The sequence below is a fragment of the Euleptes europaea genome, chromosome 5, assembly GCF_029931775.1.
Source record: "Euleptes europaea isolate rEulEur1 chromosome 5, rEulEur1.hap1, whole genome shotgun sequence".
Lineage (NCBI taxonomy): Eukaryota > Metazoa > Chordata > Lepidosauria > Squamata > Sphaerodactylidae > Euleptes > Euleptes europaea.
The window spans coordinates 35161234-35181816 of record NC_079316.1 but is presented as its reverse complement, the minus strand read 5'-3'; the positions used below and the strand labels follow the sequence as shown (position 1 = coordinate 35181816).

The 20583-nt window shown below is 42.6% G+C and overlaps 2 protein-coding genes across 5 annotated transcripts in view; one reads left to right on the top strand and one right to left on the bottom strand.

Moving 5' to 3' along the window:
- The window catches only part of TRIP12 (thyroid hormone receptor interactor 12), a 112173-nt gene that overhangs the window by 82840 nt on the left and 8750 nt on the right, over positions 1–20583 (bottom strand). For all 4 annotated transcript variants that reach the window (XM_056850242.1, XM_056850243.1, XM_056850244.1 and 1 more), the window contains exon 2: positions 7515–7661. In XM_056850242.1, coding sequence (XP_056706220.1) covers positions 7515–7612 — 98 coding nt within the window. In that variant the 5' untranslated portion in view covers positions 7613–7661. The remainder of the gene's footprint in view (positions 1–7514; positions 7662–20583) is intronic.
- The window catches only part of FBXO36 (F-box protein 36), a 44128-nt gene continuing 41230 nt past the window's right edge, over positions 17686–20583 (top strand). The window contains 1 exon segment of the mRNA XM_056850404.1: positions 17686–17706. Within this exon segment, the coding sequence (XP_056706382.1) occupies positions 17686–17706 (21 nt within the window).

The following is a 20583-nucleotide window of genomic DNA, read 5'->3' as shown; positions in this document are numbered from 1 at the left end:
CCTCAGCTGTTTTTCTTCCGGTTTTGGAGGGTCCCCCTCTGGGGGGGGAGTCCTCTGCCTCATCCTCCTCCTCCCCATTGTCCTCCTCTGAAGAGTCTGGGGGAGACTGGGGCTGAACGACTACCCTCCCTCTGGGTTGGCTATAGGCTTGGGCGATAGTTTTCTCATTCCCATGCCCCTTATGCCTGTAGAGGGAGCTGGGTCCCTCTAGAGGGTCCTGGTAGTCCTCCGCTCCTCTAATAGAGGGGGTGGGGGTAGCCTGAGCCGCCTGCAGCCCATCCACAAAGACACTTCTAATGAGCTCCGTGAGCTCAGCTCTTAAAACAGCTAGCCCCCCTCCGTTGGAAGCCCCCGCGAGCGCTGGTACATTACCAGTAGCAGCCCCTTGCTGTGCGGCCATCGATCCCTGGGGAGCCTCACTGCCGCTGGAAAGGACCTGGCTAGCAGCCACGGAGGTCCTGGAGGGCCCAGCTGGTTCTAGCGGGTCCGCGGAGCGACGGTAGCCTCCGAGTCAGTTGGCGTCCGGCTAGTAGCCGCGCCTTGTGTCCGGCTAACAGCCGCGTCTGGCGTCCGGCTAGCAGCCGCGCCTAGCTTCACACGCTCCGCCACGGACGTAGAGGCGGGAGTGGTAGGCGTCCGGCTAGCAGCCACGCCCAAGTCCTTTTTCTTCTTTTTTGCCCCTTGTGTTGGGTCCAATTTTCTTTTGCGCTTGTTTGTCCCTTTAGAGGGACTAGAGGGATCCCCGCGGCTCGGTGCCGCCGCGACGAGGAGACCCGGGTCTAGATCAATGGGGGAAATAAACTCGTCCTGACTAGAAGCCGCCATTTTGTTTGGGCGGGAAAGGACGACTCCAACCCTCCAGGCCCCACACAGACGCGACAAGGGGAACAAACAAGGTAAGGAAAAAGGGGAAACACGAAGGGGAAAATCTTTTTTTTTTTTTTTTTTTTTTTGGAAAAAGGAGTACCAGTAAGGAATTTAAGAGATTTAAGAGAAAAAATGGCGGAACACCGCCACAAACCTGCTTCCCTGACAAAGGCAGGAAACAAAACTGAGGCATTCCGATGGGAGGGGGTCATTTCCCCCGGGGAACCGGAAGGCCTACATTTTTGTTGAATCCTGCCTTCCCTAGCAAATAAAGGAAAATAACCCAGAATGAAGACGCCCTTCTTACCTAGAGCGAGAAGGTCACTTCTCATAACCTGCCTCACAATATTACTTAAAGCGGCATTCTAAGCAGAGTTACACTGTTCTAAGTCTTTTGAAGTTAATGTGAGGCAACTCTGCTTTGAAGCAAAATAAAAACAAAACACTTCAGAACATGGCCTGATGAGAACTGAATATGAATGTGCTACAGTACAGACTTTGACTCCAGATTGTGATGCAGTAGTTCAGGGAAGGAGGTGTTAATTATCAAAGACTATTAAATAAAAGAAAATATTGTAAGAGTGTTATTGTTTTAAGCATGTTTGTATTTTAAGTAACAAATAATATTAATTGGCTTTGCCTGTGTCTTCTATAAAGTTTGTATCTCCGATACCTGGCATTACATTTTAAGGTGCACCTGGTCTGGCCAAGTGACGTTTATCCAGCCCTCGTAACAAATGAGTTTGACACCCCTGATCTAATGGAACTTTAATGGGTCTGTTCAATATGGTTTAATCTGATTAACCAAGATAGCTGAGTTGTATGGTAATAGTGATATTAAGATAGCCCAAACCTCCCCTATGCCATCGATCCTGCGCAGTAGTCAGACTTATCCTTGGTTTCTTATTACCCCATATAAAGCTGCCTAAATGTTTTTGCGGTGCTTGCCATTTCTTACCTTGCATTCAAATTGAGACATTAGTAAATGTATATATTATCGTTGGGAGTACAGACATTTTTGTAACATTAATTCTTCACAGAAATGAGATATTCAGTTTTGACCTGGTATCTAGTATTGCCGTGATTTTGGAAAATAATGGAGTAAAATTATATTTAAAGATTTGTTCTTAAATCCCTTCACCTGCCAAGCCTCACATTTTAAATTCTGGATTTGACAGGCTCCAAAGAAAATAATGGTGGCTAGGAATGCTCACACACCCTCTTTTACTAGATCTTCTATCTAGGAGACATAATTATTTCACTTTAGCTGGAAGATCTAGAATGCAAACGCAACCAGGTTAACACATGCTAAGTTTGTGACAATGGTACTACAAGATACCATTTGCCAAGCTTGGTTCTTGTGCTTCTCATTACTCAATTGGATGCCTTTACATCTTCAGGACCAGTCCCACCATTAAGTAGAATTAACTCAGAAAGCAGATTTCGGATACTGGGCAGCAAAATGTTAGGCATCCTAATATATATTAGGATACCATTTGGCTTTCTGAATTTATTTTTATTCTGTTTCATTTAGAATGTTTATATGCTACCTTTCCACCCCTATGGGTCCTTAATTTAGCCTAAATCATCTTGCGTTGGCTCTATTAACATGGGGCAGACCCTAAACACAGCCATGGGGCAAAAGGGGGGGGGGAGAAAGAAGAAATACTATGGAAGATCCACGTGGAACGGTCTCTTTCCTTTCTTCCAGTGCAACTGATATTGGCATCTATAAGGAAATTCAGTTAGCCAGCTGATGCATAATTTAGGAGGGCTCACCCTTACCAGATACCTTCTACATCCCACTTGTTTATGACATTTCAGTTCTTCAGCTTGTCTTCTTCAATTCTCTGTATCTCTCTTGCTTTCCAGTCATATTCTCTCTACTTTTCCGGGCCAAATTAAGCGCCATCTGGAGTTTTTAATGGTTTTTAATTGGGTTTTATTGTTTGATTTTAGAATTATTACTTTTACTGTTAATATTATATATGTCATATTCCCTGCCCTGAGCCTGGTCTTGGCCGGGGAGGGCGGGTTATAAATTGAATAAATAAATAAATACTTTTACCTTTCTAGTTGTTTCATTTTCAGAAGCCACATGTTCATTTAACTGCTCTAGAAAAAACTGAACTGTTATCCCATCCAACTCTTGACAGCTGATAAGTGTAATTCACACTAACTGCATGCTGATATTTGCATATCATTAGTCAACTTTAGTTGCAATCAGAAGTACAGTTTTCTAGGATGGCCAATTTGGTAGGGATCCCCTAATACTGCTACTGCTGAAGTGATACACCTTCAGAAAGTGCAAAGGTCAGTGTCCAGTTCATGTAAGTGCTATGCTGGGAGCAAGAGCACCTTGTGACCTTTACTCTTCCATTTCAGTACAACTGATAGCCCGCTCCTCATGCAATAGTAAGAAAAGGCACTGAGGACTGAACAAGCTTCTAGCCAGATAGCAGGGTTCTTTCTCTGACACTTTCTAACCTCACAGAGAAGCTGCTATGGAAGAAAACTTTTAAAAAAAAAAATTACCTTCCAATCTCTCAGTAACATGTACATTAGAAGCCAGATTCATTCAGAAAATTCTATCCAAGAATAAATGCTATACACTTATGGTTGCCAATATCTTAATATCCCCTCCCCCCATTAAGGTCCATTTTCCTATTTGAATGCCTTAATGCTGATATTCCTAATTTATTATTGTGGCAGGTATCTTAAGATATTGCCTTCCCCCACAAAGTGGTAGCGGCGGGAAGAGAGTACATGACAAGCACTCTGAGGCCCAGAGTGACATATGCTAAATGACAATGTTGGAGGGGGAAGAAGGGGGAAAAGGAGGTGTTCAAGCTGAATTCAGTTCACCAAGATCAGCTCAAGAAAAATGTTTAGTGCAACCTGGCCCACTGAACACATTCTGAGTATTTTTGTACTTTGTTTTGAATTAGAAGCCTAAAAATTAAGCTACAATTATATTTAAACTGAAACTGAGTCATACTGTGTTCTTTTAAGTCTGATTCACCACCTCACGTAGCAAAAACACCACCCATTGTTCTTTCAGACTGAATGCATGAACCTTGATACAGAAAACAGAATAACTATGGAAGAAATGCTGCTGGGTATGTGGATTTACAATCACCAGTTTACAGTGTCTTGATGCAAGTTATGCACTTTTGCAGCTGATCAGAGAATAGAAACCGGTGAATTTATTCGACCTGGAAATAGCCCTTAGAAGTGAGAGGAGACTGGCAGATGAAAAATATTTTCCTCTTTCACTTTAAAGTGTTGGGTTTGCTGCTTGATAGCCCTCTTTTATGAAGTATAGGGTTGGATCCAGACTAAACTGACAATTTCCACTGATTCCCTTTTCCTGCCGCAGACCCTCCTCATGTTGCTCTTCAGGGATCCCTATCCCCCATGAACAGCATTTCATGGAGATCAATGGTCTACAATGCAAAATGGAATGCAGGAAAGTTAGTCCCACTGACGGAAATCTTATTCTGGATCTAGCCCATAGGATAAAATATGGTCACACGGTTGTTGCCCATGAAGTGGCTTCTAAAGGTAAGGGAACTCTCAGGAAAATAAGATGTTGCACTGGTGTCTGCAATAGGAAGGTGAAGAAGAAAAACTACTCCCCCTTTGTGTGATCAGAAGTGCCCTTTGTGTGTTTAAAGTCCCATCAAGTAGAGGCCGACTTATGGCAAACCCCGTAGGGTTTTCAAGGCAAGAGACTAGCAAAGGTGGTTTGCCATTTCTCTGCATAACGACCCTTGGTAGTCTCCTATCCAAGTACTAACCAAGCCCAACCCTGTTTAGCTTCTGAGATCTGACGAGATAGGAGAGCCTGGGCCATCCAGATCAAGGCTAAGTGCCCTTTAGCTCATGGAAATTAGTGTTTGGATCATGTGCAGACCAAAGGCACCAGGACACTTCAAATACTGACTGTACTAAGTGTGAAGCTGAACATTTCCAGATCTCAGCAGTCATTACAGTAGCCTTAACTCTGTTTTCAGGAACTGAAGTAACTGGCCAGAATATACTATGGATTGGTCTGTGGAGTGAGTTTAATGGTGGTGGAAAGTGCTGCCAAGTCACAGCAGATTTATGGCGACCCCATAAGGTTTTCAAGGCAAGGGATGTTTGGAGGTGGTTCACCATTGGCTGCCTCAGCGTGGGCTGAGAGAGTTCTGAAGGAACCTAAGGTCACCCAGCAGGCTTCATGTGGAGGAGTGGGGAATCAACCAAACCGAGATCTCCAGATTAGAGTCCACCACTCTTAACCACACCACCATGCTGGCTCTGTAAAATGAGTTTGGGGGGAGAAAACTAACTGCAAATTTCCCCAACCAGCAGCAGCACTGGAAGAAAGTCACTACCTCTGCAGATATAAGCTAAGCTTTGCTGTTTCCTTCTTCACAAGTAGTCGAGGTTCTTGCATTACTATTACAGAGATGGAGGTAGTCGTCATCTTGCCATAGTACATCTGCTACATCTTTAAGAGTAGGAGATATATCTTTTAGTTACTAGAGCAGATTATTCAGGTTTGCTCTCATCTGCTCTGGTTAAAAGTCTTAGAGGACTCCAGTTCAAGGCTCTTTCTAGAAAACAAGTGATCAAATACAAAGCGTACTCAACTCTTGCTTAACAGCTGCAAGTCATACTTCAGCATGATGTAGTCGCAGGAGGCGCTCTTGAGTACAGACGTTGTGATACTAGTTTCAAATCAGCTAAATTGATGGGCACTGCTAACAGCTATACTTGGGGGCCATAACACGGAAAAACCAATCTGGATAGCATTCCCATATTCATTTCCCAGGGGATTTTAATATGACAAGAATGGCAGCACTCTTTGATTTGGCAGTAGACGAGATCACTGCAAGAGCCAGAGAAAATCTGATACAGCATTGGCTCAAGAAAACCAACCCTGTACAGTTCACACGTTTAAGCAGGAACATGGAATTAGGTTTGTACATTCCAAGCAAGAGAAAATGTGGGCTGGAAACATCTGAAGTATTGCTTGCAGAGCACTTAACAGTTCAGATCTGCCAGAATCAGCTAATATCCATTTATTCTGAAATGAAAGACATCTTAAAATTGAAAATACTGAATTTCTGATATTCAGTCATACAAAGCCATTACAAAAAGGCATCTTCAACCACCACAAATACACAGCTACATCTGAAAATAGTTCAACCAACATATTTACAGTCTTCTTGTGTTACCATAGGATTCATATTCATCACCTACATAAAGCTTCAGAGGAGGTCTCACAGAGTGCAATTTCACATGTATGCCCATTTCTCTCCCTTTTCGACCGTATCTTGGGTGGCAGCTGAAGCTCTGAACCAGAGTCGAGAGCCAAATCAAAGGGTACTGTTGGGTTCAGTGCTACAATTTGACAATCAGGTAGCAGCCAAAGCTAGTACATTTTACCAACTTGGCTTGTTCAACAGCTGTGCTCCACCCTGGAGAAAAGCAGCCTAACCATTGCAATTCATGCCTTGGTGCCATCTAGATCAGATACATGATGTAATCTGCATCCTGACTGGGCAAAAAAGTAAAATATAAATTTGGTAAACAAATAAATGGGCCAGTCTAAGAAAACTGCCCAGGCATTACAAGGGGTTTGAAACTTATCAGCTGGTGTTCTTACAATACCATACCTCCTGAAAAAAGCAACACCAGTTTTTCAACATCTTCACCAGATCCCAATAGTTGCCCAGCTTAAAGTGCTGCCTTTAATGTTTAGGGCTGTAAACAGTCGGGGATCAGGATACCTTAAGCCTGCTCTGTGCACTTGATGGTTCAGGTGTAGCGGGTGGTTACAGAGAAAAGTGTAAAGTCACGCTACAGAATTCCCTCCCTAAAGAAGTTGGTCATCCATCCTTCATCAGTGTTGTGGCATGAAGCCAAACCAGGTCTGTTCTTGGGTGCTCCAATGGCTGTAAACATTCAGTGCTGCCGCCATTAGCTTTATTGACCTGCCATTTTATTTAGTTACCGCTTTTAACATTTTATTTACGTTTATATTGTGGTCTCTAATCAACAGCTGCCTTGGAATCATAAACCAAAAGGCAGGCTGTAAATATTTTAATTCATTATTATTTTGGTCTTAAGAGATTTTATATTGCACTACTTGTTGTTTAACTTATGAAGCAGCCGGCTAATATTAATGATCAGAGAGTACTGAAGTGTGGAAGATTCTCGCTCCATTAAACCTGTTTAGTTCCTTATCTCAAGTACTCAAAAAATACTGTAATGCATTAAGGGATTATTTATTTTCATGCAAAGTTTTCTTTCCTTTTCACTGTTTCCCAAGACTCCTTGTCTCTATGACCAACCACATGTATGGTCAAAGCAGACTAAAGTAGTTCTACCTTCCGGAACTTCTAAATAAAAGGATAAACTAATATTCCACCATGAAGATCAGGTGATTATTGGTCTCGAATTGTATATCTCTCCTGACACTTTTAGCTTTTCATGCTGAAGGTGAATCTGATGTCTCAGAGATGCTAATTAATAAATCTGAAGAAAGTAGTTATTGGACCTAAATAAAAACTCCTTTTCCTAAAAAGTAGTATACCCCTATGGTTTACGTTTGGTGATGATGCACTGACAAGACACATGTAACTTATTAGCCATACCTTCCTCCTACTGCGTCGTCTTGTGGTTGGGCCCCGACAGTGTTCCTTTGTGAACGTCGCAGTGACCCCCCTGGACTGTTATTAGGCCGGTTGGACATTGGCACCTCTCTCCTGAAGGGACATACCCTTTCTAGACACTACCATTCACTGAAAGACAAAAGCATATTTTAGTAAATAAGAGGAAGAACTATTGAGAATCTCCCAACTACCATAAAGATGATCATTCACAGGTCAGACATTTTCAACTGCTCATCACAAAGGCTTCCAACAAATATTTAGATCTATTTTACAGTCAACATGAGAAAGAAATGTCAAAAGATAAGCTAGTTTAGCTTATCTGTTAAGGGCTACTTTAACACTCAGTGTTTTACAGAATACAAGTTCTTACAATTGCTTCAAATATGAGCAAAATCTACAAAACAAACAATAACCAACACTTTGGGGTGGGCTGGAGGTGCTACTTTCTAGAATGTCAGCATTCCCAAGTTGTATGGTGTATACGTATGTTTGGAATTTGACCACAAAAAGGTACCCTATTCATAAAGATCAGAACTATTAAAATTGCATTCAGGTTTTCACAAGCTGTTGACGACAAACATTCCATTTGTCCACTAAATCATTGTACAACCCACTTTGAACACTGAACTAACTTTAAGGGGTTTTGTTTTCCCTTAACTGAAAATAACCATTTAGCTTTCTGAATATGTAGTTCTAATCAGTAATGTCCTAGACGTTCTAGCCCTCCTTTTACAGCATTTGGTAAGGAAGAAAAAGAGAGGGGTAGACAGACCACATCAATGCAAAGTACATTAACCCTAAAGGGAACAGGATGCGTTTCGAGGTCACTGGAGGCAGAAACTGAGAAGTACAAGTCATCTTCAGCTGAAAAAGTTACACAGAACTGAGTATCTTAAATGAGTTAAAATCAGTGACCTCTTATACTGGCTCCAATATTATAGATTATGGGGTCAATACTGTGATGCTGGCCATAGCAGTTGTCTCTTTACAGAATTACTTGCACATACATGTAGATATCAAAGGATATGACTGGCAGTCCTAACATAGGGATCAGTAGGGTACATCAGCATGTTTTCACAGGAAGAGAGAAAACTTGATACCTAAGATGAGCTACATTCCCAGTGATTTCATGATAGCATTTCTGTGACACCACTATTAGTCAATACACCCGTCTTTCGCAGTTGAACACACACAACAGCAAAAACCATAATTTGTTTTAAAGTAACCTTTCCACTAATATGCTTGTTTTCCTGAAACTGTCACAGACAGGATTGCCTCTGACATACATCCGATAACAACCCAGGTTACTGTTATTAGCCAAAAATTTGAATCCAGCTCTGAACCAGTATTAAGCATCATCTCTGATGAAAGCTTTAACCAGGGAGAGGGAATTCACACAAAAGGGTGGATAGTATGGGGTCCCTTGGCCATGACTACAGGAACGAAAGCGTCACATCTATACCACTCATTACGCAAGCACCTGTATACGTAAATAGAGATGAAGCCTTACATTCCACAGAAAACCTTCTGGAGGTGTACTACTGGTAGTCTGTTACAGCAAAAATTAACAAGCGTCTAGGGACTCCTTAAAAAACTATCAACATTTAAATCTAGCATACACTTTTGTGGAAGCAGGTTCTACTCCCTAAAAACTTGGGCTGGAAGCAAGTTCGCATAGAGAGGTCAGCCTGAGTGATGAAACCTTCATTTCTTGGACAACGTTCTAGATCAGGGGTGTCAAACATAGGGCCCGCGGGCTGGATCCGGCCCCTGGAGGGCTTTTAACTGGCCCGCGGAGCCAAGGCATCCAGTCCCCCCTTTCCCCCTCCCCAGGCTTTTCTGGGCTTCCCGGGGCCCGTGCGTGGCCAGGGAGGGAGTAGGGAGGTTTTGCCGCAGCCGCACCTGGCTGCGGGGCCACTGGAGAAGCCGGGGGGGGGGGGAGATTTGCCGCGGCCACGTGGGGCCACAGGGGAAGCCAGGGGTGGGGTGGGGAGATTTGCTGCAGCCACGTGGGGCCGCTGGGAAAGCCAGGAGTGTGTGGGGGGGAGATTTGCCGCGGCCGTGTGGTGGTGCTGGGGAAGCCAGGGGGGGAGATTTGCTGTGGCCGCTGGGGAAGCCAGGGGGAGCTCTGCCACGGCCGCATGGGGCCACTGGGGAAGCCGGGGGGGACATTTGCCGTGGCGGGCTGCGGGTTCGCTGGGAGGCTTTTCTTTTTTATTTCTTTTTCTGTCCCTCTCTCCCTTTTTATTTCTCTGTCTCCCTTCTTTCTTTCTCGCTCCCTTTCTGTCTCTCCCTCCCTTTCTCTGTCTCCCTCCTTCTTTCTTTCTTTCTCTCTGTCTCCCTCCCTCCCTTTCTTTCTGTCTCTCCCTCCCTCCCTTTTTCTCTCGTATTCATTTATTTATGTGCGCACAGCACGGCCCAACCAAGTGACATTTATGTCACATTCGGCCCTCCTAACATATGAGTTCGACACCCCTGTTCTAGATAGAAGCAAGGAAAATGATAAATAACAATGAAAAGGCACTGAGAAGGTTGTACAGGCTGTGTAAGAAGCCAGAACATTTTTACATTCTTTGTGGTTTTCAGCATATCAGATAACTATAGAATATGTCACAAGCATAGGATACTGGGGAAGTTAACATATCAATATACGACTGTATAATGTGTAACAAAATTCAACCTTGAGTGGTACATATACTAGATCCAGTTATTACCAGCATCAAAGAAAAATTGAAAACAGCTCTAGATAGTCACAATTTCCTCCACAAATCAGCCAAAAAAAGTTTTTTAAAAAAACCCTAGTTTGATTCTCAACACTCAGTTCTAAATCCCCCGAATCAGACATGGTATTCAAATCTGTAGATAAATAATTTTTTATATTCCATGTAACAGTACAAAATGCTTGGTCAGGATCCTTATGAAATCGCTTGAGCCAAACAGTGAAGTGACAATGTTCTAGAAAGGTTGTGACACTATATAATTTTTACTGTGACACCATATAATTTAATATGCTAGATTAAGGTCTGCCATTATGATTTGTCCAATCATTCCTCCAAACTCAAATTTACATGACTTCCCAGTGTTTAATAAGTGACAACTTGGTGCATCAATTAACCTCCGGATTTTAAGGGCTCTGTGTTTTCTCCCCCCTATACCAAGGACTAGTTCAGGCACATAATTAAAGGCTAGAGACCAGTTCCAAGATCACATATGACCCTGTAATAACCCTATCATCCATGCTCCTCCCGAACTCTTAGTCCTACTTTAATAGCACAACTAGATTACATCTGCATCTGTTCCCAGGAATAGACACCAGGATGGTGGGGAAAAGAATCAGAGGGTCTGAATTAGTCACAGTGCAACCTTATGCAGAGTTACTCCAGACTAATTCCAGAGAGGTAGCCATATTAGTGTACTGTAACGTAATAAAAGAAGACATCCAGCAGCACTGTAAAGACTAACCATATTTATTCCAGCATGGGCTTTCACAAGAGAGATCACTTCTTCAGATGCTATATGGAAGAAATAATTTTGAAAATCAATTATTAAAAATCACAAAACGATTCCTTCCATATAGCATCTGGAGAAGTGAGCTCTGACTCATGAACTCCCATACTGGAATAAATATAGAATCACAGAGTTGGAAGGGACCACCAGGGCCATCAAATCCAACCCCTCGCACAATGCAGGAAACCCACAACCACCACCCCCATACCCCCAGTGACCAGAAGATGGCCAAGATGCCCTATGGTTAGTCTTTAAGGTGCCACTGGATTTCTTTTTTAATTTTACTCCAGACAGCCATTCTCCTAAAGTGAACTAGAGGGTTGTTCCATACCACATTAATGAAAATCTGTTGTCATAGCCGTTCCATCTCCTAGCCAAATAATCTATACGCATATTCCTCCTTGTTGGGGTGAGATACCTTCTAAGTAAGATTTGTGGAGCACTCAAAACACAGAGAATATTGGCCTTTTAAACACAATTTCATCTAAACTGACTCAATTGTATAAATGAATTGCTCCATCATTTTACTAGCTAAATGTAACAGTGTAGTGTCAACAAAGTATTAGAATTATATTCACACCCAGTTTTGTTCCAAACCTACAATCAATGTATAGAAGCACCATGAAACGTTATGAAACATGCATTTACATTCCAAGCAGTTTAACAGAAGCTCCATTGTACAAAATTAGTTTTGTTTAACCCTCGTTTCATAAATTTCCAGAAGTAATGTTTTTAATACAATTATAGACTCTGTGAATAGTCAAGCATACAAAAAACACCAAAACACATCTAACTGCAACTTACTATGATTTTTGTGAATCTTCAGTATATCAGGAAACTTAAGAGTATCCCCCAAAAAAGTATTTAGATATACCGTTAAAGCAGACAAATGCCAAACTGTATTTCCCTACCAAATTCAACTTTCACCTGTCCAAGCAATGCATTAGCAGTCTGAATACCACTTAGTACCCTAAGACCTTTCAGAAAGTTTAATACCTGTTCTGGAAGAAGAGAATTTCCTAGGCCATAAGCTGTTTAATGATATTATGAGCTCCTGTTATTGCTCAAACTAACTATACAAACTAAGGTCAACTGTAAACTTACAGCCCATTCCTGACATTGAGGGCTGAAAGTCCTTAAAAGGAGCACAGGGGCCCTTGCCAGCATCCGTGCCCCTTGCACGGTGTTGTATCCCCGTGTAACCCTATGCAGCAGTTCCACGGGGCTCAAGGGTGAGGGCAGAATTTTGGCTTGGGGGAGGATGTTACACATGTGGATGCAACTAAACCATTTGCCACCTGTACAATTTTACTGCCTTCAAGTAGTCCGTGCATATATAACTCATAAGCTACACAATAATAGTTCAAAAGCTTTTGTTGATGCTAAGAATGTGCTCTTGCATTAGTTCCCTGCAGCAGGCGAAAATACTGCAAATGCAATATTAAACTCCAGGAAGGAACAATATGAGCTAGAACCATGATTTTAACAACAAACTGAAATGGCTGTTAGAATTTGCAGTTGGTCCTTTTTTCCAAGCATGCAGAACTCACACAAAAACTCCAGCACTGGACCAAGCGCCTAATAAAATATACCAAGGCTTAATAAAGGGAAAACCTTAATCAGTTATTGGCTCCTTCAAAACAAGTACTACTTTCAGACTTGTTCAGGCCTAACAGAGGTCCAAGCTCTGGCATGCAGTATTTATTTTATCTTAATCCTGTTTGTTTTGTGAATATAGTTGATTCTCCTCTGTGCTTGTGGCAAAGGGAGAAGAACTGCTTGTACAGAGATCTTCAAATTAGATGGCAATCTTCCCTTGACCCATGAACTATGTAACAAATTATAAATTAAGAGTCACTTGAAATATTCCGAAAGAAATATTAGCAATATTTGAAACAGAAATGTTTCTGCTTTTTAAATGCTACAAAGGGCCCACAGAAATATGCCTTATTTAATTCTGCAGCCATATTGAATGTAACACTGAGCTGAGCTACGCAGTGCTCTAAAGTACAATATGCCGAACTCACCACTGTCTAGACCAGGGGTGGGGAACCTCAGGCCCGGGGGCCGTACGCGGCCCCCGAGGACATTTTTGTGGCCCTCGGGAGCTCCGGGAACCCTGCCGCGGAGGCGGGGCGCAGGGTGGCCCTCCCCGAGGGTGTTCCTGGGGCCACGGCTTACAGCGCCCTTGTAGCGCCCTTTAGACCTCCTCTCACTGACTTTGGTTGTTGGTCGGTGAGAGGGGAGGGGGAGGGACTCTTCCCCCAAGGCTGCCCCCTACAGCTGTGGCGTGCAGGAACGCTGCGGCACATTGTAAGCCCCTCTCGCTGCCTGTCGACTGTTGAGCAGTGGGGGGGGGGGAGAAGCTGGCGGCTCCCGGCTGCAGAGCATTCATGCAGAACCAATTGGGCTTGGGGAGGGCTTTTATGGACTGTGGGGGGGGGAGTGCACGAAGACTGGGGCCCGGTTGCTTGGTGCTCTGTGCGCCGCCGGGTGTGTGTGTGTGGTCGGGGGAGGTGGGGTGGCTAGGGCCCAGTCGGGCAGGCAGGCATGCGCGGGAGTGAGTGTGTGTGTGGGGGGGGGAGGCTTTTCTCTCGTCCTCTTTTTCTGTCACTCTTTCTCCCCCTCTCTCCCTCCCTCTTTTTCTGTCTCTTTTTTTCTTTCCCTGTCCTTTTCTTTCTTCCTCCCCCTCTCTCCATTTCTTTCTCCCTTTCTCTCTCTTTGTACCTCCCTCCCTTTTCCTCTTTCTCTGTTTTCCTCCCTCCCTTGCCAATTGACTGTGGGCTACGCTGCTCTGGCGCCTCGTTTTCTGGAGCCCACTGCTGGCTGCCCTTCCACCTGGGAGGGGGGAGTGGGGGCGCCCTGCAGGCCTTCTCTGGATGGCCTCCCCTGGGGTTGCCAACCTCCAGGTGGTGGCTGGAGACCTGGCAACCCTAGCCTCTCCCCCCCCTACCGGGAGATCTACACCTGGTATGGCCCCCGAAAGATGTTATAAATGTGCGAATGGCCCTTGGCAGGAAAAAGGTTCCCCACCCCTGGTCTAGACTCACGATTTGACTATGATTCTGGGTTCCTTTGCTAGACATCCGTAAACTGGCACTCTCTTTCTTAGTCATGACTTCTGCAATCACCCATCATGCCCTACTTCTTTTTTGGCCTCTTCGTTCCAAAATTAAAATTCTGTACATGCACCTTTTTGCAATTACAGGATATAAATACATTTTAGTATGCAAACTCAAGTAGAAAGAGTGAAAAATAGATCCTTAAATCACAGCAGGATGCTTGCTTGAACTTACTGGATCAGAACAAAATATTTCGTGGCCCTGTAGATGCCCTTATGAAGCTAACAAGCAAGGAATAGCAGACATCCCTGATAGTTCCCTATCATCTGCTAGTGGACTGCCATTCAACAGCATGAGTGCCCTTAAGTATTTCAGACTATAAATGCTTTCCCCTAGTGGAAACAGATATCACTTTTGCTGTTGTGTGTTAGGTTGCTCAGTTCCAGCCACATTCAGCACTATTTTACTTTTTAGCAAGTTTCCTATATTGTAGTGGTTAGTGTCCTAATACTACCGACACATTTACTCCATCACAAATACCTGTTATCAAAAACCACAAATTCCATTTTTCCATTTGTCATGTTTTAGTTCCATTCCTACATCCACCTTCTGCCAAAGCAGTTCTTCCTAGAAGGAATCATCCTTGTATATACTTCTGATTTATGCTAGAGTATGACACTACAATTAGATAAGCACATGACACATGGTATTTATGAACATGTCCATAAGCCAGATATCACAAATAAGTTTTTTGGGAGCAGAAAGGAGAAATGACGAAGTCTACGTTAAGAAAAGAACAGCTAGTCAAGGTTAAGACAGAGCCAGATAAGACCATGCACACATGGGGTTTCATCTTGTGATGCAAAACTGAACAAGTTTGAGCAGAGGTGGCTGGGTCCATAGGCTCCAAAGACGACTTCACAACTTGTCACCCAACTTCTCATTTATTCTTCCACAGCAGTCATCTTCAAAATACAAGGGCTTTTAACCTCTTACAGTATAGTACAGGTGCACATGGCTCATAAATCATAACCATCCTCAGGCTTAGTCATTCCCTCATGCACCCACCCTTTGTTGATCAACCAAAGATTTAGGTAGCTGTAAGTGTCAGTGTGTTTCCATCCTAACCAAAGTTTGAAAACAGAATTATATGGGCTTTCTGAAGGCCTGTTAGAACACACCTAAGAAGTATAAAGTCAATCCTAGATGTTTGGAGATCAGACCACCTTCAACAGGAATTTGGCTGTTCACAATAACAACTCCAAGGCATATACCGTATTGTCCGGCGTATAAGACGACCCCCAACTTTTCCAGTTAAAACATAGAGTTTGGGATATACTCCTCCGCAGCCGAGGCCCGCCCCTCGCACGCTCCCCTGCCGCCCCCCTTCGCTCGCCTTTTGCACAAGGGCTGGGCCGAGGGGAGGTGGCGCCTGCTCCTGGAAGAGCCCCGCCTGGGGAGTTGGTCACATTCTTGGCCGCACTCCCCCCATGGTTTGCAGGGTAACCTTGGGCCAGTCAGACAGTCTCAGCTAACTTACCTCAAAGGTTGTTGTGAGGATAAAATGGAGGGGAGATCAATGTAAGCTGATCTGGGTCCCCACTTGGGAGACAGACTATAAATGAAGTAAAAAATAAGATGCTTTTGCCAGACAACTAAATGGCTAAATACAAGCAATGCTGAAGGCACGTCTGATTTGAAAGTTAAGGGAAGCCATTACATATTGTATTTCAATTACATAAATATTTCTGCGGACTTGGAGGATTACATTACCAAAGTACAAGACACCCTTTAAGTTTAATTTGTTATAGAAATGCCCTTTATGTACTTCCACCTTTAGGAATATAATTACATCAGTTGGTCAGAAAATTGAACATATAGTTGCATTGACCCTGACCTAGATGGTCCAGGCTAGCTAGCCCGATCTCATCAGATCTCAGAACTTAAAGGTCGGCCTTGGTTAGTACATGGATGGGAGACCACCAAGGAAGCCATGGGTTGCTAAGCAAAGGCAGGCAATAGCAAACCACCTCGGTTTGTCTCTTGCCTTGAAAGCCCTCTGGAGTTGCCATATGTTGGCTGCAACTTAACAGCACTTTCCACCAACAGTTGAAACTGTTAGACAAAAAACGATTTGATTTTGTTCGTATCCAGGAGGCAGAAATAGGCTGGCCCAGTCCACACAAGGAGCCTCACAGCTGAGCCCAAGTCTCTCTAGTCAGAGCCTGGCAATTTAACCACTATACCATACTCATTCAACTAGCATGTAAATGGGACTACTACTACTAAGTAACTACTAAAGGGGAGAGACTGAAAGTTAAAATTGCTGCATGATACTGCATGTACAGATTTAAAAGAAGCATACAAGCTACTTTCATTTCTGTATTGACTTTCCCCTGAATTTGTTTTGCATGTGGTGAATAGATAAGTGAATTCTTAATCCTTTCATAGTCACTGTGCCCAGGTGCCAGCTCGCAGGACAAGACCCATTAAAAAGCACTTTTGTTCACTGTAATGTCATGCAAACTAGGGTGATATTCACAACTTGCCCAACCTTCCCAGGATGCTGATCTGAGCATGCTAGGATTTCTGTATTCCAACATTTGATCATTGCTATCATCTTGGCCAGAACACGATGCCAACACCTTTGAAGAGCTAATGTGGGTATCAACATACTATCAACACTGATTCAGATTCACATTTTTGTTATGTGATTATTATTTTTAATCCAAGCCTCCTTCTATGGAGTTTTCAAAGGATAAAGTAGCTGAATAGGAATAGCAGACTAGGCAACCATGTTCGGCTGCTTCCTTCCCCCTACTTCACAATGGCAAGTGGGATGCTTCAACAGTTTGCATAAATATAATTAAGAATACACCCTCCTGCAACAAGGAGTTCTCAAAGGCTTTTTCAAGAGCCGAGCACAAAGCATTCCAGTACTACACCTGTATGACATGAACTTTCTGTACCATAAGGATTACCACCGATATTTACACATGCAGCCCAAGAAGGGGAAAAAATCTTCCCAGCCAAGTGCACAGGGACAGGGGAAGATATCCATCCATCCTATCACAATACACTGGAAGTCAGGCCACCCACTATCCGCAGTGAGTAGGCTTTCCTCCCTCAACTGCAAGACCTGTGTCTCCACTCCAACCCTAAAAAACAAAGGCTACTCACTACATAGGTAAGTCTTTAGCTTCTAATCCCACTGACAAGGCAGACACTCTAATTTGACATCTCAGTCACATAAATATAGTTCAGGACTGCTGGGGATTCATATTTCCATTTCTATTGTAATGAAAATCCTCACCAACACGTTGCACTACGAATGGAGACCTCAATGGTTACTTTGCATGTTATGCAAACAACTGACTTACTTAGCTGTGGAAGCATCCAAATACATCAATTGATACTTGCTATAAATTCAGGCCTATTTACTAAACTGTGTTAACTCAAAATATTGAAGGAACCTGATGTAGCTCTTTTTAAAAAGCCAAGCCATCAAAGATGAACATTTTTCTGTAAAATCAAATCAAAAAGCTGATTATGATTTGCCAGTGTACTGTAAGGTACCACACAAAATGTATGAATCAGAAATTCAAGTAAGTTCCACTACAGTGACCTTCAGTTCCAAAGTTCTAAATAGCTTATTTTCAGAAAATGGCCCATTTTATCACTAATATTTTCACATTTTGATGGGAGTGAAAACTTCCAAGTAGCAGAACACAAATACTGATTAAATAAGTACATCAGGGCAATTTCATCTGTTCTGCACGTAATAAAACATTTGTAATAATATTTATGAAAATACAGGAACTTTCAACACATTCTGTAATCTTGAGAGTGACTGCAAGGACTGATCAATCTTTTAACAGGCAAATTTAAACAGGCAAATTTAGCAGGGGATCAAATACTTTTCCCCCTCACTGTACATAATAAATTTATTATTATTATGTGAAGTTCAGTACTGCCACCACCTCTAAAAGATATCATTTGATAGCTCTGAGATTTGCAATGTTGATATGCAGAGATGAAGGGTGGGAAATTTTCCAGTAGTAAGTTTTCCATTTCTAAACATTACTGCATACAATCAACAACAATAAATGGCCATTTCTCCTAATGCATTATTAGGCATGTTTGACAGTTTCAATTTTGTAATTATTGCTTTTCAGATTATTATTTACGAATTTGTAAATGGAATAGGTTTTGAGATAGCACCACAAATACATACAATAATCCAAATTTTAAAAATTATTAATTTACCTGGTTGGTTTTGATTTGACCTATACAGTTAAAGCTGCAGTGTCTACTTATATGTTTCTTCTCACATTACTGAATGGATACTGTCACCATCAATCTGACACGCAACTAACATGCAGTGTAAATGATGAGGTGACTCAGTGACATCCAAGGATAGTTAAATATATTAAAATATGAGTGGACAACCACATCCAGATATATCAGTTTTTTGGGGGGGATGCTAAAATTAGTGCCACTTTTTGGTGTCTTGGATCTTTTTTCTTAAATTTAAACAATGCAAAGGAATTATACAGTGTACTGTTTTTGCATGATAACATTTATTACTCTGATAATTTCCACATAAATCTTTGAATGTGATGTAATGTATCATCTGACCCCCTCTCACTTGCCCCCCTAACCAGAGGTACTTTTAAAATTTGGTTACTAAACAAATCACAATAACTTAGGCTTGAAAAAGAATTTCCAACAATGGTGTGCCAATTGTTGACCTCTAATTATTCCTTCAGGTTTGATAAGGCCTTCCTTATCATGCCATGGAGAACAGAAACATGAGTGGGCCTCAGCTACACCCTTATCTGAATTGCCATTCTGGTTTTCCCTCCCATGGAGAAGATTGGAGTTGACTTTGTTCCTACCTACTTAGTTTCTACCTAGCTGGGGACCTAGCAAGCAGTTCATCACTCATTTCCATCCTCCCTTTCATGGGGAAAGCATAGGAACAGAGAGATATGTTCAGTCTTGCTAGACTTCCATCCCTGCTCCTCTGGGAATAAAGACCCATCACTTCTTCCTAATTTGCAAATACACAGTCACTACTGGCTACTTTGGGGGATTAATTTAACATATCAGAGAGTTTTAAAAACATTTTTAGTCATGGCTTAAAACTGAAGTATGCAGCTGCATGAGCTAGAATTAGTTTCTCTTTTCCATACCATTACCTTGGAGCATAAACAAGACTTAGGGGGTTACCGCACTTGTATTCCCAGCGATGTATTGTTTGAAAACGTTATAAAAAATACTGTTCGCACTTTGTTTGGCCCCTTTAGCTGTGAAGACATCTTCCAACCATTATTAGCCGTGGTATCCAAAAACCCCTTTTAAAGCAATGTTTTTTTTATAACATTTTCAAACTCTTAATACATCACTGGGAATACAAGGTGGGGTAACCCCCTTACTGTCAAATGTGGGTATTAAAAGTTTTAGCTCTCTCCATGTTCTGGTGCAAACCTTTCCTATGTAGCAATAATGTCTTCATGGTTATTCCACATATGAATAATTTTCCCTTGTGAAAGACTGTAGAGACCTTTGAACACTGACAACACACTAGCAAGCTGGACAGCCCACGTTATATCAACATAGTCTTGTCCTCCCTTCCCACTTTACAACCATTTTGACCTTGCACTTGAGGTCCCTGAGCTAAGTATCAAGAGAAGGGTGACAAATGGCTCAGGGATCATTATCCAAGGGTTTTTCTTCCCCCTTAACAGAGTTAAGCTGCTTTAATGCTATTTGGTTCCCTCACTTCCCTGAGCTAATATCAATAATTCTAGTTAGAGGAGGCAGACTTTCCTCAGCAGCTTGCGCCGGCCAGGGTAGGCAGAAATCCATGTTTCAAGAAACACCGCATTTCAAATCAAACAAGCCCAAGAACAATTTTGACACTGATCTAAGAAGACAGGAGACTGAGTCTGACCCCCCCACCCCAACCAGTATGTGGTACAGGTGCTAGGATCTAGGAGACCCTGATTCAAATGCCACTGTCCCATGGAAGCTTGCTGGGTGACCTAGAGTTTCTCTACCTCACAGGGTTGCTGTGTAGATAAAATGAAGAAGGAGAGTATCCTGTACATGACTTTCCACCACTGGGGAGAAAAGTGGGCTATAAATGAAGTAAATAAACATGTTCAGAACAGGAACCCATTTCTACACATACACGCACTCAGTAAAGTGAGCAATGCTGCATGCAAGGCCTCTAATAAACATTCTACAGCCAATACAATATGGCTTCATCTACAGGCATCTAGTATACCTTCACCAGTCCATTTGCTCCTACACTACTATCATTATGCAAGCTAATAGTTTTCACTGCTACAAACAAGCCTTTGTATAATGCACGCTCTGGCTTGTGTTCTGATCCTTTTCTTTTGCCTCCCACACCTCCAATCTTCCATAACCACACAACATGGTAATTAAGTAATGGAGGAGGACACTTAGAATAA